Source organism: Callospermophilus lateralis, chromosome 3, assembly GCF_048772815.1.
Source record: "Callospermophilus lateralis isolate mCalLat2 chromosome 3, mCalLat2.hap1, whole genome shotgun sequence".
Taxonomy (NCBI): Eukaryota; Metazoa; Chordata; class Mammalia; order Rodentia; family Sciuridae; genus Callospermophilus; species Callospermophilus lateralis.
Genome location: NC_135307.1, coordinates 123294642 through 123319711, shown reverse-complemented (window position 1 = coordinate 123319711; position 25070 = coordinate 123294642). Strand labels below are relative to the sequence as shown.

Below are 25070 nucleotides of genomic sequence, written 5' to 3'. Positions count from 1 at the left end.
CTGATATTATGAAAGACCAACAGAGGCTAACAATCTAATTCAGACTAAGAAGAGACTGAAGGGGCATGATACCTAAATAATCATCTGATTCCAAATGGGATCTTGGAATATCTGGGAAAAAGGCTATTGGAGACGTTATTGGAACAATAGGAAAATCAGATTTCGAGCTGTGGATTAGATAATATTACATGAATTTTAAAATATTATTCCCAAAAATTAATTTGTAAGCTTATGTATAGTTTGTTGTATAGTTAAAATTTTGGGAAAAACTTACAAGCTGATTTATGTTAAAATGTAAAGAACTTAGAACAGTGAAAATATAAATAAGTTCATACTACTAAAAGTAATAGATATAAAGAGCAATTGAAGCTATAATAGTTTTAAAAAGTATAGTATTGAACCAAGTATAGACAAATAGGTAAAGAGAACAAAGTCCAGAGAAAGATGCATTCTATGTGGGAAATAATTTATATGAATTCAGTACGATGTTTTAATATACCATATAAGATCAATTATTTATCTTGATGAAAGTAAACATTGATTCACACATCAGGTAACATACTAAAATTAATTAGAAATGGAACTTATTCTTTTTTTTTTTAATAATTTTTTTTTTTGAGAGAGAGAGAGAGAGGAGAGAATTTTAATATTTATTTTTTAGTTTTCGGCGGACACAACATCTCTGTTTGTATGTGGTGCTGAGGATCGAACCCGGGGCGCACGCATGCCAGGCAAGCGTGCTACCGCTTGAGCCACATCCCCAGCCCCTGGAACTTATTCTTAAAAGAGGGACTTTCTTATTAAGTGTTTGAAAGAAAACAATATCTTTATGACGTTTGGGTAGTCAAAGATTTGTTACGAAGGACAAAAATCATAAAAAAACATGATTAGGAGAATGTCAAGGTGTTCTGATTTGAATCTGAAAGTCCCCCAAAGACCATATGTGAAAAACATGGTCCCTAGGGTGGTCCTACTAAAAAGTGGTAGAGCGCAATGCGATATTTTAGGTCACTGGGGTAGTCCGCTTGGTCATTAGTCTCTCCCTCTCTCTTGCTGCCTGGCCGCCATGAAGTGAGCAGCTTTGCTCTACCACGTGCTCCTTGCTAGGATGTGCTGCCTTGGCACATACTCAAAGCAAAAGGGCCAAAATATCATGGACTGGAACTCCAAAACTGTGAGGCACATAAATAAAACTTTTAAAAAGTATTTGTTACAGTACTGGAAAGCTGACCAGCACACAAGGCAAGCAATACACTGAAAAAGGATATTCATCACACACACACATTAAAGGGTTCATCATCAAAATGCACTAAGAACTCCTACAATTAAACAGAAGTCAAACAATCTAATTTAAAAATGGACAGAGGCAAAGAGGTACTTGGGGCTGAAGTGAGGCTCAGTGGAAGACTAGGAAAAGACTTAAGTGACATTTCATATAAGAAGATACTCCAATGGCTAATAAGAATTTGAAAGGAGTTTCATGAAGTTAAAGCTAGAAGTAAATATCAGAATGGCTACAATTAAAAATAATGGTAAGGCCTCATTTTATCAAGGCTGCTTATGGGACTCTTATATAGCCAATGGGTGATACAGGGATACAGCTGCTTTGAAAATGTCTTTAGGAATATTTATTATCAGTAAACATATGCCTTCGTTGCAACATAGAAATTCTATTTTAGTCAGCTAGCCAAGAGAACTGAGTACATATATTCACCGAAATACCTTTACATGCATGTTTACATCATGATACATTATTCATGATATCTCAAAGTTTCAAACAATCCAAATGCCCATTGGCATGGGAACAAATAAATACTGATTGGTATATTCACACAATCAAATACTGGGTGCAGCAATAAGAAAAAATACATGATTGCTACATACAGTAATATGGGAACACCTCACACATATTGTATCTGCTGAGAGAAAGCCTTTAAATAGAAGAAACTACAAGCTTGTATTTTTATGAGGTGAAAAAGTGAGCAAAATCAGTCTATTGTGACAGAAGACAAATAGGTGTTGCCTAGTGTCAGTGTCAGTATTGACTTGCAAGACAGTCCAGACATTGGGAAGAGGCAGGGACAAAATGTATTATACCGTAATATAGATGATATATAAACAATACTTGTGCACCTATAATATATACTTGTTTTAAAAAGTCACTAAGCCATACTTTAAAGATTAGTGCATTTTCTTTTATAAGTCTTATTCCTTGATAATAAGTTTCTTTGAAGTTGAGGAGGGAAAGGTGCTTTTTCTTTTAAGGATTAAAGCATAAGACATCCTAATTCAATAATTTTGGGAATGGCAGAGATTTTATTCAGAACAGAGAACTCAGAAGCCACTAAGAAAATATCAGGGACACATTCGTCCAAGTGCATTGAGCTCCAGGGCTGGCTTTGCTGCTTAGCGCCTGTAGGAGGTGAAGGGAAGCTATGAAAGGAATCCTGAGAGGTATTTCTCGCAGGAGCCGCCAGAGGATCCCATAGTCAAGACAGCCAGTCTCCCCGCCCCCCTTAGGTTGCTTCCCACCTCCAGTTCGGTTGCAGCTCAACCCACATGCTGCGCGGGCCAGCCCTGGTCTTCCCCAGAAACCTTCTGTGTGGAGGACCTGAGAATGGCAAACAGTGCTCATGGCTTGGGTCGCATTCGATATTTATAGAGATATAAGTGCTTCGTTTTTGTTGATCGATCTCCAACCCTTACCCCGTATGATTAAGTACCGATCTTTTTATTTACTTTTTTTTTTTTTTAGTCTCCCTTTCTTTTCCTTAGAGCTAGGAGAGGGCAATGTAATGCCGCGCCCGGAGTGGAATTGTCAACTTCTGCTACAGGTGGTAAGGCTAGGGCAGGATGGAGGGTGCATAATGCTCTTATTCTGAAAAGCTTCCCCGCCGGTCAACTTGGGCAAGGGAGGAAAATCAGTCTGGTAGCTTGTTTTTTGAAAATTCTTGACCTTGTATTTTGCCTTCCCACTTATGCACAGAAAACTCGCTTTGAATTTTCTCTCCTTGTCAACTCATTCAGTTTTTAAAAAAATGAAAACATACACACACACACACACACACACACACATTTTTTTTTTTTTAGAGACCATCAGGCAAGGAGGGCTTTCCAAGGTAAAAATATTAGATGTACCAAGATGACCCACTATGTCCAATAAGTGGAGCAAAGCATTTCAATGCCCAGAAGTAATCAGTGTTGAACTCATTCATAATATAATAACATTTAGCATATGCAAGAAAGGAAAAGAATAACAACAAAGGGATGTAAAAGGAACATTACATTTTCTTTTCCATAGACTGGGTTACGAAAAATAAACAAAAAGTGTCTGTACACTTTTCATTATACTGATATTTTACAAACCATTCAAGAACCAATCTCTTTCTATTATAAACAGCTTGTAAGCATTTGTATTTATGCCCCCAAAATAAAGAACACAGAAAAGAGTGTAAAACTTTGCTCAAAGAACAAATCAATGTCTATTGAGCTCCCATTCAAAGAGGCAGTATGGCATATTTATTAAGACTGACATATTGGTTTTATTGAACTCAACATCTGAATGCTTGGAACTGCTTGGGTTTTAACTTTCCCACACCAATGACTGGTTTCAGGTCTCTGCCCCTTTCCATCAGCTGTCTACAAGCTGTGTGATCTTGGGGAAGTGACTCAACTTTATTTGTGCCTTTTCTCCACCTGTGAAATGGGAACAATACTATGAGGGTTAAAATGAGTTAACTGTATAGGCTCTTGGCCTCTTTTAAATTATCAGTGTCTAATGATTATTTTTTACCTATGGGTCCTATTAATATGTTAAAAATGAAAATATAAAAATGTTTCTTTATACTTGCAGCCTTTTATCATAGCACACTTAAAATATGTGCAGACTTGACATACAGGCAGTCCTCCATATCTCAGATTCAACCAACTTCAGATAGAAAATATTTTCTTAAAAAATGTCTCTACTAAACAGCTATAGATTTTTTTACTAGTCTATAAACAATACATTGTAATAACTTTACATAGCATTTATATTGTATTAGGTATTATAACTAATGGAAGGAGGCTAACTGTACATATTAATCCATTTTATTTATAAGGGACTTTGGCATCCTCACATAGTGTTATCCCTAGAGGTTCTGGAACCAACCCTCTGAGGATATTGAGAGATGACTGTATTTCTGGAGGCAATTAAGAAACAAGTCATTTAACTGATTTATTAGTGCATTTTTGTTATATAGAATAATGGGTTTCATTGTGTTCAACTGATTTTTAGAGGGCTCAGTTGTGTGGCACAGAAATTAAAGAGTAGGGTACACTATGCTAAGGTTTATAATCACCTGAAGCTTCAAGAAGTGGTAAGGTTTTGGCCCTAGAAAAATATAAGAATGTCAGGAGTCTCAATAGAAGACAAGCTCTGAGGTGGGCATGTGCACTGATGTAGGAGTGACAGGCAAGCAGAAGAAGATGTCAGAAAGAGCCCTTGGAAGGGAAGAGGCTGGGCATGGAAAGGACCTCACAGAGACAGGAAGATCACAATGCCAAGGTGAGGGTACTATTATTAAAAACAAATAAACAAACAAAAATATAGTCATCACCAATATCTTCACTCCACTTCATGCTCCTGTTCATATTGATGAATCCAGAAACAAGGAGGAGAGCATCAGAGAAACTCAACTTACTATTCTATATATTTTATGAACAAAACCATTGAAGAAACAGTTATCACACCCTTCCATGATTCTATGCGTGGTAGTTGAAAATATAAAATATTTTCTAAGAACTATTTGTGTTTTTTTTGGAGGGGGATAAAAAAGCAAAATCCCTAGTGGAATGTGTTGATATTGTGATATTTACATAATAAAGGACTGGTTTTCTGAGGGATTGTTACCAATGAAAACTAAAATGCAACTTTCAATCTTGATGAAAACTCACCCAATGAAGCGCACTTCATAGTTCAACCAAAGAGAACATCTTTTCCTTTTTGATTTAGGATCCTTCTTCCCTGCCTTTACCAGTAGTTTTCACCTTTACTGTTAATTGGTATGCTTTCGTTTCTTTTCCATGAGCAAGGGACACATCGGGCGGGCGTGCTTTGCTCCCAATAAGCCACGGAATCTTACAAAGGCACAGAAGTTCAGCGACTTAGCACCACGTGTGGGATGGAAGGACGGTTTGGGCTAGCCATCTTAACCGTTTTACAATGGCGTCTCTAAACGAAGACTAAGGGCAGAGGCGGGAAACAGGAGGTCAGGGAGCGCGGGTGAGAAACTACCTCGTGTTGAAATGACAGGAGGAACGCCAACTCGGGAGCTTTCTCCACAAGTGTCAATCCCTGGGACCTTTCCTCAGGCTCCCCGCGGGATGCCCAACCTCCCTTCCCCCACGGAGCCCCGCCCCCTTTGTGGCCTCAAACTGAGTCCATTCAAACCTGGCTGTCTTCCCTGCGCCTTGTCAAGCGTGTAATTTGGGAAACTCCTCCCCGCCGGGACCGCCTCAGAGGCGCTACCAAAGGAAGCGCCTCGCTGCCCCCACCTCCGAGCGCGCGGCGGCCACCGCGGAAAACCTGCGGCCAGGCACCAGCGCCTGGCTCTGGGTTCTTGGCTCCCGGTGGGGTGGGCGGCGCCGCGTGGGGACTAGAGACTGCGAGTCCAGGTTCCCCCGCCACCCGGCTGCGCAGACCCGGCGCCAGAGCGCGGGCGGGGTTGGCGCGCCGCGGTAGCCTGGCATTCAGTGTGCGCCCCGCGGAGCCGCGCGCACACCCGCCGGCCGTCGGGGGCGCGGCTAGCAGAGGGAGCAGACACCTGTCCCGCTGTAGTGGACCGGAGTCCTTGTCGCGCAGCAGCCAGCGGCAGTGGAGGCAACGAGCGAGGGAAGAGCTTGTGGAGACCAAGTCCACGCTCCGGAGTAAGCAGCCTTAGCCCGAGGCCTGGGACCCTACACCCCGAGCTCCAGGACACCATGGCCCCGAAGATGATCCTCCTCCTTTGCTTGTTCTCGGGCTTGCATGCACGGTAAGTTGCGCGGGGTCCCCAGCGTCCTCCGGAGGCCCGGAGCCTGGCGAGAGGGCGGCGGGGGGCGCTGTCTGCTGGCTCCGAGTCCGTGCTGCGCCCGGCCGGCCGTCGGCTAGGTTGCGGCACAGAGACAGGGAAGTCAACCCGCACCTCACCTGTCCCATCTATCCCCAGAAAAGCCTTCTGCCTCTCCAGGCTGGGTGGCTGCAGCCCTTTTCAGCCGGAAATATGGAGACTCAGAAATAAATTGACTCTTTTTCCTTTTTTAGGATCTGGTGGTTTTAAGGGGGTTTGATAAACAAGATTATATGGCATTGACCGCATCTATCTCCTTGTCTACCCCTTGTCTCCATCCCAAATGTTCCAGGGACTTACACAGGCATTGACCGACATTCTCAATCAATTCCGTCATTCTGAAAATTTCCAGGACCCCAGGAATGGTGGTTTCCTGGCTGCCCGGTTTAGACCACACCAGCTAAGGGGTTTGGAGGAAAGTGGAGGGATTGGGGCCAGGTGGGCATCTTAGAGCTCTGCTTCTCTGAAAGTACACCCCTGCCAGTTCCTGCAGACACTCAAAACACACACACTGCCCTTCTAGATCAGCCACTTCTCACACATAAAAAATCATACACCTATCCCAATAAAGCAAGCATGTTGACATTGCTATTAAATCTTCTGACTAGTAATATAAAAAATGATCTCTCCATAAATACCCTTAGTCTTCCTCCCAGAACATCAGTCAGCTAATGAGAATTTAGAAACCCTCCAGGAAGAGATGGAAAGGGCTCAGGATGGTAGATGGGTAGCAGGATCCAAAGGGTTAAGCCCTGTTGCTGTAAACACACTAGAAATTCTGGGTATGGTTTAATTTGTCTCCAAGCCTGGATCTCTGGCTAGATCTTGCAGACTACCTTGCGCTTTGAAAATCAGTGCAACTCCCTGATTCTTCCCCTACACTAACCCTATGAATCACAGCACACTTCTATTCCCCAAAAACTCTAATTGTGACATTTGTCCATTTCCTGGATCTGGAAGTTAGAGAATTGCAGAGCCTTCTGGTGGGTCACAAGTTCTGCAGCTTAGGAGGTCTTGCATTTGCATTCATATTTATGAAATAACAAGGAACTAGGAACACACATTAATAAATTCTACAAAATCTGAAGGGTACTCTTTTCTTTCTCTCTCTGATAAAAATTCGGGAAGAAAACCCTGGCCCTCTCCTTCAAACCACTGGTCTTTGCTGAGTTCTGTGTGTAAAAGGCAAACTCCACTGATGACTCATAGACAGCACTCTCAATGAGGCAGAGCACCCCTTGAACCTTTCAGACTAAGTTTCTTCCTTTATAAGTAGGGGATTGGTAAGACACATGGAAATGTGGTGTTTGCAGTCTTCTGTGCCTGGAGATAAGTCTGTTTGGAGGTAGACAGCACTAGGCACAGCATAAATGCCAAGAGTCACATCTACATGACCTTTCTATTGTCAAGAATTCAAAGAAGTGACCTGTAGTTTAGCATTAGGTAATCCACTATTAGATCTATAGACGAACATTCTAGAATTGCCTATTTTCTTCATTATCCATTGTGCTCAGTAGGAAGATGTCATAATATCTGATTGTTAGCAGCCAGGTTTCTGGGGATTCCCAAACACACATAAAATCTCTTAGGATTCTGAATCCTTTCATTTGGCCAAGGCAAATGTACTGCTGATTTTCATGTGTTGTTTATCTGAATTCCCAGCCTGCTAGTCATGATTGCACATCATTTGGGAAAAAAAAAAGTCTAAATTTTATACTAATTTTATTGCATGTATCTCTCCTATGAAAAGGGCTTTTGTTCTTTGGGTTTTACAAACATGTAAAATAATCTGATGCCCTGTGTCATCTTTCAAAATAGCTATTAATTCTGAAAGTGTTCTCATTTGCATTCTGGCATGCCTTCCTAGAGTTGAAGTTCTGTGATAAAAGATTCTGACCCCTGTGCTTGGTGTATCAGTAACTCTCTGAGTTTATGGGGGCTCCCCATCCAGTCCCCCCATTGGTAAATTTATTATACAGTAAAACACACTGAATCACACCTGGACATTGAGGATGCCTTAAGGATGCTTACCTACTTTCTGAGGTTAAGTAGCTCTTTTCAATGTCTAAAAATACTTCATACTTTGCCTCTATCTTTCTGGATGAAGAGAAGGTATATGGCATGAGAATAACATCTGAGCACTGAACAGTTGTGTGACAACAACAGTACATCACTGATTTATTTTTAAAGTGATTTTCAGTGATTTTTTTTTTAAGATCCCACAATCCAAGTAACAGAATGTTCATAAAGATAATATGTAACTCACTTAGAATTCAGAAAGACAGAAAAGTTCTGTTTATCCACCTTGTAGGTCCACTGAGGTGAGATTTGTTTTTTATCATAGCAGGAATTTTCCTGTGGGGCTGGGAGGTCTGTTTTGAGCAGTATAAGGCTTCATTTTCAGGATCAGGAGAAGCACAGTGCTTGCAGCTGAGGGGTCAAAGCCCCTCCCCCTGCCGGGACTATGCATTATGCCACTCAGCTTCAGAGTTGGAGGCTTTACTGTCCCTCCTGAAAGGGTGAGACAAAACATTCCTAGTTTCCCTTTCTCATTTCCCCCACTTCCACTTGCCGTGGACACTAGGAAGAAGCTTATGCAATTTCAGGAAAACCCTCTCACCACCACTAGAGGGAGAATTAGACTCATTATAATACCTCTTATTGAAGTAGATCAAAGTAATTTTCAGAAACTAAGGCTGTGTATGTAATGAGGAGGAGCTGATGAGTGTGCTCCATCTGTGTACATGTGACCAGTGGGGCAGTAGAAAATAGCGGAATCTAGAGACCATAATCCGGTTCTGTAGTGGTGGGTAGGGGAAGGTGGCCAGGAGGAAAGGGAAAGAGAATAAAGGAGAGAGACGTGGCAGAGGGAGAGAGGAATGCATGTGATTGAGTTGAAAGGTGTCCTGAGAATGCTGTGCATGATGCACCAAGGAGAGTTACACCTCTTTCTACAGTCTTCAAACACCTTCTACAGTCTCCAAACACCTTTCTACAGTCTCCAAATCTCAAATGATTTGTCGGATCCTGTGGGCAATACTTGGCTTCTAGTTGTGTAAAACCATGCTTCATCTTGTTTTTGCAAGATGATAAAAATTTACATTCCTTTTATTGCCCCTGATAACATGAAAATCTTATAATAACATTTAACATTCTGTAATGCTATTTTTATTTTTAAAAATCAGTCTTATTAATGTTGATTTTTTTTTTTTTTTTGGCACTGGGGATTGAACCCAGGGGTGCTTAACCACTCAGCCACTTCACAATTCTTTTTATTTTGAGGCAGCTTGCTAAGTTGCTTAGGATCTTGCCTAGTTGCTGAGGCTGGCTTTGAACTGCCTCAGCCTCCAGAATTACTGGGATTGCAGGTATGCACCATTGCTCCCAATTTAGTCTATTCCTTACTGAATATATGTCCTAAATGTTATAAATTCTTATTGATGGTGAGTGTTCAGTGTGAATAAAGATATACAGCAATTTATATTTTCTCTGGATGATTTATTTTGACCTGTGGCAAATAGATATTCAAGAAATACAATTAGAGTTTAAGATCAGCCTAGAATGAATTCAAGAAGTCATTCTACAAGACATGATATATATTCATTATCAGCATCTCATAAACATGTTACAGTTGACCCTTCATATCCAGGGGTTCTGCATTTGAAGATTCAATCAACTATGGATTGAATATATTGGAAAAAAATTATCTCTGATAGACACATACAGATTTTTTCTTGTCATTATTCTCTAAATAATAGTGTCACAAATATATAAATGACATTTATATTTTATTAACTTTAAGTCATCTAGAGATGATTTAAAACATCTGGATATTATTGCAAATATGATGCTATTATATATGAGGGACTTGAGCATCCCCTTATTTTGATATCTGCAGGAGTCCTGCAGGATATAAGGAGAGGCAACTGTTTTCATCCAGGTTTAGAGTATCTGAAAACTGCTCTGGTCTACCAAATGGTTTAATACTCATAAAAGACTCATTTACATGCATATATACATTTTATGTATTACAGTATACACTCATATGATTCTGAAGACTTTAGAAGGGTTGAACTTTAAAATGTTTATAATTTTCACTAATTTCATGTTTATTATAGATCATTTAGTCAGTTCTAAATATTCACTTCAGGAAACTCATCTCCCAGAGCCCAAGTGCCCTAATGTAGCATTGGCATTTTTGGTTCCTGGCTGAGAATATGAACAGAAATGAGCCTATACCCAGTTAGGACAAATCTACCTCAATGCAGTTTTCTTTTCTGGGTTTTGTTCTCTTGTGAAGGAGAAAATAGTCAAGGCACATACACTGACAAACTGGAAAGGAGGTGATTGGTTTGTTTTACAAGCTTTCCTGCCAGCCAGTGACAGTCCACCTGCAAGTAAATGCTGCTTCAGGGCAGAAGAGACTGTGCTTTCCAAGCCCAAATGGTTGCGTGGTTGAGATGGCTTCACTCACTAAGAAAACTTGCTTGTCGTCTTGAGGCCTCTCAATTCAAGTACTCTGTCGGTGTTTATCAGCTGGGAGAGGGAATCTCCATGTTCAGCTCTGCAAAACAAGCAGAGACACCCAAGCATTCATTGGGATCCACTTATTAAGAACCACTTAATAAGATGTGGAAGACATCTTAAATTTTAATTCCTAATGTCTCTGCTAGCCTTCTGTGCAAGAAATGAATCAGTTTGTGTTTTACTTAAATATGTAAAATTGCCAGAGGATTTTCACCAACCATTTTTCTGATTGTTGTCCCTGGCAAGAGTGCTGGTAAAGCAAGATACCTCAGAATGTCTGCATGCCTACCTCAAGCCCTAGATTCCAGTTTCCAAGAAAAGCATAGTCAGAACCAACTATTTTTAATGAGTCCCCTCTGCAAAATTTATTCTCACCTTCAACTAGAATGAGATTTCGGTGGTAGGGAGTGGAGACAACATGATAAAGTGAACTCTGACAAATCCCTGGAAGGTTTAGTGCCTTGACCTTGGGAGCTTCTCAAGGTGCATTCAAGGATGGCCCATTGCCTATTGACTGTTCTGACATTAATTTACCTGTCACAATGGCTGTAGTTTAACATGGACAGGGAATGGTCTTGTGACATTTAATGAAAACATTATGCCATATTAGTAGCAGTTGCATTTTTCCTGTTGAATTCTTTCTAATGTGTACTTAATTTTACTTTTTAAATTTTGTAGTTGATGTGAGTGATTGGAATAAGGGAACTGGGGACTTTCTACTCATTTCAGTGGTACTTGTAAAGGATAAACTTAAGGCACTTCCTGCTGCTGTTTCTGCAACTTATATGTCACATTTTTGTGTTATGATTACAGGTCCAGAAAGGTGGAAGAGGATGAGTATGAAGATTCTTCATCAAACCAAAAGTGGGTCTTGGCTCCAAAATCCCAAGACACTGATGTAACTCTTATTCTTAACAAATTGCTAAGAGAATATGATAAAAAGCTGAGGCCGGATATTGGAAGTGAGTATCGTTTGTTATTGCAATAGGAAACACTATTATGAAACTTTAAAGTTTTTATTTTTAAATAATTATAAAATTTACAAAGTGTTGCAAAGATAGCACAGAGGTGTTCTGTACTCATCACACAATTCCTAACTATAGTATAATAGTAAAGCCAGAAGTTTAACATGGATCTGATGTGTCTATGTGTGGTTCTCTGTCATTTTATCACATATATATTTGTCTGATGACCATTGAAATTAAGATGCAGAACTAATTCATGACCACAAAGATTCCCTCTTACTGTCACTTTATAGTCACACCTCCCTTCCTTCCTAAAATTCCTAACACCAGCCCCTATTTTGTTCTCCACTCTGATATTTTTGTCATCTGGTGAATGTTAAGTATATGGAGTCATTGACCTTTTGAGTTGGACTTTTCTTTTTCTTTTCTTTCTTTCTTTCTTTTTTTTTTTTTTTTTGGTAGTGCTGGGGATTGAACCCAGGGCTGTGTGTATGCAAGGCAAGCACTCTACCAACTGAGTTATATCCCCTGCCCCTGACTTTTCTTCATTCAGCAAAATAATTTTGAGATCCACTCAAACAGTTTTGTGTATCAGTAATTTATTATAGTCATTGAATAGTCCTCTGTGGCATGGGTGTACCATTGTTTTTTATCCATTCATCAATTGAGGCGCATTTTGGTTGTTTCTAGGTTTTGTCTATTATAAGTAAAATGATAGGTCCACATGTATGCAGATTTTTGTGCAGGCATAAGATTTTATTCTTTGTGATAAGGCCCAGGAGTATAATTGCTATGATTACTGTATTTTTTTTTCAATTTATTCTCTTTTTGTTTTGTTTTTTTAATTTGTTCACTGAAAACTTTATTTTATTATTATTGGTTGCTCAAGACAATACAATGATATTGACATATCATACATTTGATTCAAATAGAGGCAAAAAAATACATACTTATGGGATTCCATATGATGTTTTGACACATGTGTTTTGTGTGATATTTAAATCAGGATAAACTTAATCTCTTTAAATATTATTTTTTTATGGTAAAAACATTCAAAATCCTTTGTTCTAGATGTTTGAAATATATAGTACATGCTTGGTATCTATAGTCACTCTGCTATGTAAAAGCACATGAGAACTTCTTATTCCTACCAATTAAACCATAGAACATGTCCTTTCCCCATTTATCCCTCCATTCCACCTTCCCAGCTTCTGGTCACCCCCATTCTACTCTCAACTTCTATTTTCAAGGAACCGTCACACTCTTTTCCAAAGTGGTTGGACTGTTTTTCCATCCTTACTAGCAGTATCTGAGGGATCCAACGTCTCTGTGTTCTTTCTAGCAGTTGGCATTGTCACCATTTTTTATTTTAGCTGTATTAGATATGATATTTAATAGGTTAATATCCCATTGTGGTTTAATTTGTATTTCCCTAATTATTAGTGGAATTGAACTCTCTTTATGTGTTTATTTGTTGTGAGCACATCCTCTTGATTGAAATGTCTTTTCATGTTATTTGCCCTTTTAAAAGTTGGATTGTTTGGTTTTATTTATTTGTCTTTTTACTTTCGAGTATTGAGAGTTCTATTGAGAGTTCCAGATATGAGTCCTTAGTCCTCTCTGTAGTTTGCCTTTTCATACTCTCAACAGGATCTTTCCTTCACAGAGGAAAGATTGTAATATTGATGACGAATCTAATTTCTTGATTTTCTGCTGATGGAGTATGCTTTTTAGACTAATGTCTAAGAACTCTTTGTGTAGCTATACTTCCTAGGATTTTCTTGTAAAATTTTATCCTTTTCTGTTTTACATTGTAAATCATTACTGAAGTTAATTTTTATAGAAAATAAAGGTGTGAGGTTTTGATCTATTATTTTCCCTCTGCCCCATGAATCTCCTGTTACTCCAGCAGCATTTGTTGAAAAGACTGTCTTTGGTGAATTGTTTTTAGGCAGTTGTCAAAAATCAGATGGCTTGATTAGCATGAGCTCTTTCTGTGTTCTCTATTTTGTTCTGTTTATCTGTGTGTCTGCCACACTACTAGTACCCACAGTTCTGATTACTGCAGCTGTACAATATGTTTTGAAATTGGATAGAGTAATTTATTCTCTTTATTCCTCTTTTCAATATTATTTTAACTCTTATAGTTCATTTGTTTTTCCATATAAATTTTACAATAACCTTGTTTGTATCTACAAAAAATCTTGCTGGTACTTTGGTGAGAATTGTGTTGAAACTTTGCATGTCAATTTGAAAAGAACTGGACAGTTTTACTGTGTTTAGTCTTCTAATCTATGAACACAATCTCTCTCCATTTATTTACATCATCTTTTAACTTCTTATATCAGTGGTTAACATGAATTCTAAAATATTTTATTAGATCATACCAAAGTATTTTATTTTTTAGAGTGATTGTAAGTGGCACTGTATTTTCAAATTGTATTTTTCCTCTGTTCATTGCTGGTATACAGGAATGCAATTATTTTTGTGTGTGTTGATATTGTATCTTCTGACTTGCTGAAGTTTAGGATTTTTGCTAGTTTTAGGATTTTTTTTTCTGAAGGTTTCCTTAGGGTTTTCTATGAATACAATCATGTCATCTGCAAATAAGAAGTTTATTTCTTGTTTCTCCATATATATGTGCTTTATTTCCTTTTCTTACTGACTTACACTGGCTAAAACTTCCAGCACTATGATGAATAGCACTGATGTGAGGGGACATTCTTGTTGTTTTCTAGATCTTAGGAGCAAAGTGTCAGTATTTCAACACTAAATAAGATATCAGCTGGAGGTATTTTGTATATGTTCTTTGTCCAGTTGAAAAATTTTCCTAAATAACTAGGTTTCTGACTTATTTATTTATTTAATCATGAATGAGTATTGAAATTTGCCAAGTACTTTTACTGTATCAATTGAAAGAATCATGTGATTTTTTTTCTCCTTTGGCCTGTTAACAGGGTGGATAGTATTGATTGATTTTTTTTTCCAGTACATGACCAATATTACATACCTGGAATAAACTCGGTCATGTTATTTAGTCATACTGTTTTAAAAAAATTATTTTCATTTTTTGCTGAATTATTGTTTGCAAATACTTGCTAATACTTGATTAAGAATTTTTGCATTTCTGTTCATGAGGGACTTTGGTCTTTAGGTTTCTTTGTTCTTTTTTTTTTTTATAAACTGGTTTTGGTGCCAGGCAATACCAGCTTCATAAAAATTGTATGGAAGTACTCCCTCACCTTCTGTTTTTTGGACATATTTTGTGTCATGTAAGGGTTTGTGTTACTTCCTCAAATGTTTGATAGAGTGCTCCAATGATACATTCTGGGCCAAGAGATGTCCTCTCTAGGAGCATTTTCCATTACAAATTCATTTCAATAATGAGTTTATTCAAATGATCAATTTCATATTGGGTTAAGTTGCAGTAGTGTTTACTTTACAAGGAATTGGTCAATTTCTTTGAAGGGGTCAAGTTTGTGTAAACTGTTCAGTTCTTTTCAAATTGACATGGAAAGACACATAAATGTCTGCTGGGCATATTATGACCTCCTGTTTTATTTGTAATCTTGGTACTTTGCATCATCTTTTCTCATTTTTTCTACAAGCTTATTACACTGACCTTTCCAAAGAATCAACTTTTTGTTTCATTATTTTTCTGTTTTTTTTAAATGTTTTCATTTATTTAAATTTTGCTCTTTTTATTATTTTCTTTCTTCTGCTTGCTTGGTCTTCTACTTGATTTGGAACTTAGATTTTTGATTTGAGACATTCTTTTCTTTTGTAAGCGTTGGTTCTCTAAACTGTCCCCTAAGCATTGTTTTAACTTTATTCCAGAAATTTTGATTTGTTGTATTTTATTCTTATTTATTTCAATGTATTTTTAAAAATTTCCCAAGATTTTTGTCCCTTAACACATAGATTATTTAGAAACAAATGTTTTTTTTATTTTCAAAATTTTGGAATTATCTTATTTTCTGTTATTGATTTCTATTTTGATTCCATTTGATTCAATAACAAACTCTAAATAAAAGCTCATTTTTTCAACCTGTTAATATAGCCCAGGATATGATCAATCTTGGTAAATGTTCTAGAGCACTTGAAAAGTGTTAAGTTCGTCTGTGTCTTTGTTTATTTTCTGCCTCGTTTTCTATTGGTTGTTTTGATAGATTAATACTTGTTTGATTGAAAAATACTTTCTAATTCAAAATAAGAATACTGTGTTTGTGTTTGGCTATAAGAAAAGTGGTGCACACAAACAGGTATAGCTAGCTCTACATCATCTTCATGAGAGTAGTGAGAAACATGGGGATTGCAAGATATGTTCTATTTTTCATAGGATGCTCCCAGTCTGTGGTTTGTTTCTTCTTCTCCATGGTACTTTATTTCATTTACAGCACATAAGCTTGCCAATGTTCATAGTATATAGCCACACCATCCTTCCAATTTTCTAAGCCCAGGACTCCAATTTACCTATAACAAGAGTTAGAATTACCCTGACTCCAAAAGGCATAAAATTTCAAAGTCATTGTGGGTAGTGTGAGGAGAGTTTAAGAATGCATGAAAATTATAGTAAACACTGGAAAAGTCATAACATCTTTCTGTGCCTCAGTTCCCTCTGCTGTGCAATGAATGAGAGGTAATAAATTACTCCTCACCTTTCTTCCAGCTTTAAAACATTCAGTGAGCAGTACATCTAAATTCCCATTGTACAAGGTTCATAAATTCAATAGTCATCAGTTTTTCCCATAAGAATCATCAAGGAAGTCTATCCAGTGTGAAAAGTGTGCAGCTATTATGCATTCACATAGATGAGATGATTTAGAGAATGTTATTAATTTCATCACTGTTTGTCAGACAATATACTTGACATTAGAACAAACCTGAGCAAGAAACACTCTTCATTTGTGGGCAAGTTTAGTCTAGTTGGTACTCTGCTCTTTGTGTGCTAGGATGCAGTGAAGTGCCTTACATTCATATTCTGAGATGGGAAAATTGGACATGGGAAGAAAATGAGTGAGCTCAGCTTCCAACACTGATCTCTCTGACTGCAGCAAGATCACTTATCCACTGCACTATTTATAGAATACACAAGGCAAGCCTATTAAGAAACAGGGTAACCCCCAACTCGACACACAGAGGAAAACTTGGAAGGAGATTACTAAGGTTCTTAAAGATGAAATAGGCAAGCAGAATTCATAATTCTAGAGATTTTATGGCCATCTTCCTTTATCCACTCAATATATTCCAAGACCCTTTATTACTGGATTCCTGAAATTTCATGTGGTACTAAACCCTACACATACTATGCTTTTTCTTCTAAATACCTAACTGTGGTAAAATTCACTTTATAAGTTAGGCACAGTAACAACGATAATTAGTATTAAAATTATTATAATGATATATTGGAATAAAAGTTACATTAATGTAGTCTCTGTTTTTCTTTCTTAAAAATATCTTACTATACTGTACTCACCTACTTTTGGACAGTCCTTGACCACAAGAAGGCAAGATAATGGAAGACCACGGTATTTTCTCAATGTGCACATGAAGAATTGTGAATTTTCCAAATAAAACAGCATCCATATCCAAATAATATGCTGTCACTTGGTTCTTGTAATTCATTGTTACATATGAGAAGGGCCTTGTGCTTTCTGAGTGAAAGAGATTTAAAAAAAAACAATTAAATATAAATCCATAAAGCATGCTGCTGCTGTTTATTTTCCTGACTTTAAAAGTACCACCATGCACATTGTCATGGTCCTTGGGGCAGCAGAGTGCCTAATGAAAGCTCATCATCACTGAGTCCTCTCAAAATGTGTCTTCCTATCTTGTTTGAATGCTAGTGTCTGATTAACAGAATCCAACAACTTGCAGATATTCAATTAGAGAACAATAATAGCCAAAAATCAGGTCTCCTGGTAAAGGAATTAGACACCATTTTCTTTTATAACTCAGAAGAGCTGTGCTTTAAGGCAAACTTCCCATAAATATCTGAATTCCTTTTCTCATGATTTTTTTCAAATCAAGTTTATTTGCTCTAACCATCATACTTTCTCATCAAGGTACCAAGAACTTATATTTACATAATGTGCTCCAATTGATTTATCATTAGTTTATGGTAATTGCCAGTTTATTAGCTCATTTCCCTTATCATTATTTGCTCCATCAGGTAGTCATCCAATGTGTCCTGAACATTGTCTCTGCCCCAAGTCCTATACTGGGCCTGGGACAGTGGGGAAACTGGGTAGTAACCTGGATGCTTTCTGCACTTGTGTTCTTCTGTTAGCGTAGGAAGGTGGGGGCTCTACAAAGAGTGCTTAGGAGTAGATACTGGTGCTCCCACTTTGGAGTCAGTTAAGACTGTTTAATTTGAAACCCTTGAAAATTCTACTTTGCTTCTAGGATAAAGTCCAAGTCCCTTAATGATGCAAAGAAGCAAGCTATTATCTGGCTCTTCCTGGCTTCTGCACTTCCATTTCCAGACAGTCTGAATCACATGTTCTGTGTGTAGGCACACCAAACTTGTTTCCCTCATCTGGACCCTCAATGTTGTTGTTGCCTGGCCTGTGTCTCACACTTCTTCACTGAGCTCTCTTGTACCTTTTTTTTTTTAAGCCTTGCTGTCATCTCCTAGGCGGATTCTTCCTTCAAAACCTGTCCCCCACTTTCCTCCCCACTGGGTAGATCAAGAGTCAGTCACTCCCTTGTTTCTTCTACCAATTTTTCCTCATTTTTACAAGAGGGTGAACAAAGTTAGAAGTGCTGCTTTGAGGATGATATGATGTGGTGTGATCACAGAACTTGTTTCTACAACATTATTACTTACTTTCTAAAATTCCCAGCCAAGAATTTGTCCTTGTGTTTTTTGAGGACATAGTTCCCACTTCCTGATTATTAATGCATTTGTATACATTGCCACATCCCGACATATGTAGTCCAATGGCAGCCCCAAGGTCCAACATCAGGAAGTACGTTAAATGTCTCATCACTGTTATTGTTAACAATAAATAGAAGGAATTGTGCAGTTTCATTGATGTTGCGTGGAAGTAATGTATCTGCGTAGAAGCCTCTAATTAGTTTTTATATTACAAATTGTGATCTTTATGTTTTAAAAATACTTGCTACTTTCCTAGCTATTCTATCTCCTCAATCAACTTCTAAATTATGGATATATCTGTTTCAATTCCCTTCCTTTAGTAATTCATCATTTTAAGTAATGCTAAAGCCATGTCCTTTACTGGTTCAGGGTCATGCAGGGTGTCATTTGTCTACAGAGCAGATCTTGTCATGTGAGCTGGGAAAGGCTGATGGAGGAAAAAACCTTTTAATAAGAGAATTGCAGAAAATCAGAGAATTTCTTTCTCTTCTGATTTCAAGAAACCACTTTCCTGTACACAGATTATTAGAGAATACAAATTCCTGCTATCTTATCTGGACAGTCTGTGCCAAATACATCATGTTCAGAAAAAATGATAAATTATGTATTTGTTTTTAAAGGTGAATGGATAATGCTCTGAGGAGATATGGACAATGTGTAGAAGTGACTGACAGTTTTGCTTAATTCAGGCTGAACATCTGAATAATCTTCTCTTGGCCATGTCCGTGGATATGTCCATGGACAGAAGACTTGGGAGTTTGCATATCTGCACTTCTTTCCTGGGCTTTTCTAAAGTGTATCTTCCCAGAATAGTTAAAATTTCTAAATACAAAATGAAGAAATATACTAGGAGGAAGCTCTTTGCGTGGGCGAGGAGTTGAGGTGCTCTGGGGGTACGCACCTACCCCACCTGAGTCAGAACACTGGAGGGAAATGCCCTTCAGGACTGCTTTTCTTCAGGCTTGCCAATGCTGGACATGACACCCAGGTATTTGCTCAGGGGAATTGAGGTGACACAGCTACATTCCAACTGGGAAGATCAGCAGAAGCTCCTGCCCCACCTGGGTTAAGAGAAAATGACCAAATAATGATGCCATGATACCCAAGTAGGTCAGGAGTGAGTTTTGTTGCAGATAATGTATTTTAAAGCAGCTAAAATCAATAAAAAGTGGTCCTTAAACTAGAATTTACAAAAATTAGTTGATACATAAAAAGTGTAAAAATTTATGGGGCATCGTGTTTTTTGGTACATGTCTGTATTGCGAAATGTTCAGATCAGGGTAAGCAGATCTATCTCCTGAAACATTTATTACTTTGTGGAGAAAATGTTCAAAATCCTTTTTAGGTGTTTGAAATGTATGGCACATTACTGCTATCTCTAGTTACCCTGCTGTGCAATAGCAAACCAGAATTTACTTCTGTTTAACATTGACCTCTCCCCATCCTTCCTACCCCCATCTCTGGTAACTACCATTCCACTCTCAACTTCTATGAGATCAATGTTTTTTGATTCTAAGTATGAGTGAGAGATAGTTTTCAACAATTTTTTATGCAGCTCTTTGATATCTTTCAGTGAAAAATTATAAGCACAGTGGAGCTGCCATCAACTCTAAGCTGAACACTTCAGAAATACTGGTCACAGATGTAATCTCTCTGAGAGAGAACTGGATTAGCCAGTGAAAAAAAGAGAAAGCCACCCTTCCCTGCTCTTCCTGAGCTGGTCCTGGTGTGTGTAAATGGAACACTCCTGTCATGTCCTGCCGCCAGGTTTTGAGAGTGTCGGTTGGAATAATTCATTTGAGAGAATTCTGAAATGTGTAAAAAGAGAGCTGTGCAGAGAATCAAATGTATTATTAAGTATTATGATTGATCATGGATGTAGACCACTGTCCTTCATTCTTACTCTTTTCATATAGTAAAAAAAAAAAAAAAAAAAAAATAGGAGTTCCTGGAGTGGACCTCAGTGTTAGAACACTTGCCTAGCATGCATGAAGCCCTGAGTTTGATCCCCAGCATGGGGTGGGGGAGGAAGGATGGGAGAAAAATAGGTAAACCAATGTTTTTATTCAAAAGAATGAAGAACAAATACAAATGAAGTGTAAGGGCTTGTATGTTTGAGGAAAAGGGAGTTTGAAGGTAGAGCACTAGATATTTTACTGTCCCTGCATCCATTGGCACTGATATCTCACAACCAGTTGCCCCGGGCTTGGTGCTGACTGTGGGATGACGTTATAGCTAGCTCAAGTCCAACTTGCCTGTCCTTTTTCCATGTACATCAGGTAACCATGCCAACCTGTACATATAGTTTAGCCTGGTTAGTCTTCCCATAAAATGCACAGCCTACCATACGGCCGGGTGAGTTGTCATTTTCTAGCAATTACTGTATATCCAGAAAATAATTCAAATGTATTCACTCCACTCTGAGAACAGATGTAGGAGGAGAGGAAACAGACATTCTTAATTGCTGTGCTTGAAGTAAAAGCTATTACTGTAGAGTTAGTTAACTGATTCTCCCACAAAGTTAATTCAAATGCATAGGGGAGGTGGAGAACCAATTTTATGGAGAAATTATAACTGTCATCTCTATGAGACACTAATTAGGCATCTTCAGGCCGCTGGGTTAAGACCTCAGCTACACACCTGTTGGCAGGTGACCTTTCTTTGTGCATTCCCCATGGTATGGGGCAAGGGTCCTTCAAACACACCTTAGCATGTAGGATTTTGACATGGTACTCTTATCTAGGTTGAATCCTGTGCATTAGAGCCCATCCAACAGTTCAGTTCATTAATCATTTGTGTTAGGATTTTTTTCTTATAGGGAATGTATAATGAGAACTCATTGCATAAGTAATTTGTTTTTTCCTTATATGTGATTTGGCAAACCACTGTAGTCACATGTTCCTAAGTATAACCTAGTGACTGGCCTTGATTTGAACATTCCATTCTGTTTATAGAATAACAGATGATATATTTTTTGTTTGTTCATGAGTAGTCCAGGAATTGAGCAAAATAGCTTCATGTGGATTAGACAGTATTTTAGGGAGAAAGAGTCCATGGGCTTTCCCATCAGTTACCAGCAGATTCACAGTGACAACCCCATTTAGGTTTGTCTCTAAAGGGATAATTAAACCTGCATCCAAGCCCCACTGTAAGAATTACAAGTAATCAACACTTGTCCCAGGGTGCGGTTGAGGCCACTTTGGATATCTACCTGCGTTGTTCCTAGACCCACACTATTTTGGCTCCTCTTTCAGTTTGGTTCATGAGAGCTGGAAGAGAGCCCTTAGATTGCTCTGCCATCATAAAAGCTTTGTCTTAGCTTGAGACTTCTGTTCACCTGCCTTTCATCACTCTACAATTAACATCTGGATTCACAATATTTTCCAGATCCCTTTAGAAAGCATTACAATGCACATAGGCACTGGGTGGTGGTTCTACAAATTACAGTGTAGAAATAAAGAATATAGTTTCCTACCTTATTGTGCTATGAAGGGATTCTAAAGGAATTTTAGTTTAGCAGCTTACAGATCTGGCACAGCACCAGAATTGCCTGGAGAGGTTTGTATGGGTACCAGTCAACAGATGAATGGAGAAAGAAAATGTTATGTAGATACATAACGGAATAGTGTTCAGCTGTAAAGAATTATGAAATCATACCATTGATAGGAAAATGAATGGTGCTGGGGATCATCATGTTAAGTGAAATAAACCAGACTCATAAAGACAAGCATCATAGGTTTTATCACATATGTGGAGTCTAGGAGAGAAAAGAAGAAAACATGAAAATATAAAGGAAACTATTGGAGAAAAGGAAAGAGAACAGGTAGAGGATAAGGGAAGGGAAGGTGCATGGGGGGATGGATATGATTAAAATATGTTGTAAACACTTATGATTATGCCAGGAAAAAGCATTTTTTCTATATAGTATGCACTAATGAAAAAAGGTGCTTTTTAAAATACAGAAGCCAGCACACAAACCCTCAGATTATATGTTATTTTTCTGTTTTCTAGTTCATTGATTTCTACTTGGATCTGTATTGTCACTTCTGTATATTTTTCATTTAATTTACTATTTTTTCTATTTTTTTGCACATTCTAAACTCTTGTTTGTTGTTTTTTTAAAGTTTATTTATTTATTCTAATTTTTATACATGGCAGCAGAATGCATTTCAATTCATAGTACACATACAGAGCACATTTTTTCATGTCTCTGGTTCTATACAAAGTAGACGCACACCATTTGTGTCTTCATACATGTACTCAGGGTAATGATGTCCATCTCATTCCACTGTATTTCCTACCCCACGACCCCTCCCTTTCCCTCTCTTCTCTGTGTACCATCTAAAGTTCCCCTCCCCACCACATCCCCATTATGGATCAGTGCTGAGAGCCACTCTGGAGTCTGTATGGCCCCTGGCATTTTGCCAACAGTATTGATTGACAGGCCAGGCATTACTATCCGCCTCTGGCGCTACTTTTGAGTTCTCGCACTATTTTGGAGTTCTCGTGGGGATTTCCGGGGATTCCCCGAGAGTTCCCATTGGTTGGGGAAGTGCAGGAGGAAGGATTTCCGGGAAAGATATTTCAATCTGGGGGTTCCTAGATGAGCCGCGTGGCATTTGGGAGAATTCCCCAGGAGCGTGTGTGAGGTTTTTTCTTGCAGTTCAAAAATAAAGTTTGTTCCTGCTTCAGTGCCTCATGATTTGTGCCCAGCCAGACTGCGGCAATTGGCGGGTGCTGATAACGCCAAGGTCGCGGGTTCGTTCCCCATATGGGCCACCATCTGCTGAAGGCCGGCTGGCAGCAAAATAACCGGGAGGTGACGAACAACTGTGTACCTTGATACAGCAGGAGTGGGAGCCGTTTATTGTAGGACAAAAGCGGTATTTATACATTCCACACAGCTTATTTGATTAACATAAACTAGATACAGCTGTCAACCAATAAGGAATCTCCTCACTTAATGGCTTGCTGGCGTTACTTTACAAACCACTCCCTCTGGCATTTTGCCAGGCGCCATCCAGACTTGTTTATAGACTCTAACAGGTCAGCAACCACATATCAGAGAAAAACATTCAGCATTTGTTCTTTTGGGATTGGCTAACTTCACTTAACATGATATTCTCCAACTTCATCCATTTACCAGCAGATGCCATTATTTTATTCTCTTTTAATGCTGAATAATATACCATTGTGTATGTATACAAATTTTCTTTATCTATTCATCTACTGAAGGGCATCTAGGCTGGTTCCCCAATTTAGCTATTGTGAATTGTGCTGTTATAAACGTTGATGTTGCTGTGTCCCTGTAGTATGCTGTTTTTAAGTCCTTTGGGTATAAACTGAGGATTGAGATAGCTGGGTCAAATAATAGTTCCATTCCAAGTCTTCCAAGGAATCTCCATATTTATTTTCATATTGGTTGTACCAATTTGCAGTCCCACCAGCAATGTATGAGTGTGCCTTTTCCCTCATATCCTCACCAACACTTACTGTTGTTTGTCTTCATAATAGCTGCCATTTTGACTAGAGTGAGATGAATTCTTAGAGTAGTTTTGATTTGCATTTCTCTAATTGCTAGATATGTTGAACATTTTTTCATATTTGTTGATTGATTGTGTATCATCTTCTCAGAAGTGTCTGTCAGTTCCTTAGCCCACTTATTATTTGGGTTATTTGTTTTTTTGGTATTAAGATTTTTGAGTTTTTAAATATATCTTAGAGATTGTACTCTATCTCATGTGTGTTTGTGATAAAAATTTGCTCCCATTCTGTAGGCTCTCTATTCGCCTCACTGATTGTTTCTTTTGCTGAGAAGAAGCTTTTTAGTTTAAATTCATCCCATTTATTGATTTTTGGTTTTATTTCTTGTGCTATAGGAGTCATATTAAGGAAGTCAGGGCCTAATCTGACCTGATGAAGATTTAGGCCTCCTTTGTCTTCTATTAGGTTCAGGGTCTCTGGTTTAATTTCTAGGTCCTTAATCTACTGTGAGTTGAGTTTTGTGCATGGGGAGAGATTGGGGCTTAATTTCATTTTGATGCATATGGATTTCCAGTTTTCCCAGTACCATTTGTTGAAGAGGCTATTTTTTCTCCAATATATGTTTTTGATGCCTTTGTCTAATAAGAGATGACTGTATTTACGTAGGTATGTCTTTGTGTTCTCTATTCTGTAACATTGGTCTACAAGTCTATTTTGGTGCCAATACCATGCTCTTTTTATTATTATTGCTTTATGTAGTATATTTTAGAGTCTGGAATAATGATGCTACCTGCTTCACTCTTCTTGCTAAAGATGGCTTTGGCTATTATGTGTCTTTTATTTTTCCAGATGAATTTCATAATTGTTTTTTTCTATTTTATATGAGGAATGTCATTGGGATTTTGATTGGAATTTCATGAAATCTGCTTAATGCTTTTGGAAGTATGGTCATTTTGTAAATACTAATTCTGCCTATCCAAGAATAAGGGAGATCTTTCCATCTTCGAAGGTCTCCTTTAATTTCTTTCTTTAGCATTCTATAGTTTTCATTGTAGAGGTCTTTTACCTCTTTCATTAAGTTGATTCCCAAGTTTTTTTTGAGGCTATTGTAAAATGGGTAGTTTT

The 25070-nt window shown here is 38.2% G+C and overlaps 1 protein-coding gene across 1 annotated transcript in view; it reads left to right on the top strand.

Annotated features, from left to right (window-relative positions):
* Positions 1 to 5961: 5961 nt before the first annotated feature.
* Gabrg3 (gamma-aminobutyric acid type A receptor subunit gamma3) overlaps positions 5962 to 25070 on the top strand; it is a 586000-nt gene continuing 566891 nt past the window's right edge. The window contains exons 1-2 of the mRNA XM_076848732.2: positions 5962 to 6014; positions 11430 to 11578. Coding sequence (XP_076704847.1) covers positions 5962 to 6014; positions 11430 to 11578 — 202 coding nt within the window. The remainder of the gene's footprint in view (positions 6015 to 11429; positions 11579 to 25070) is intronic.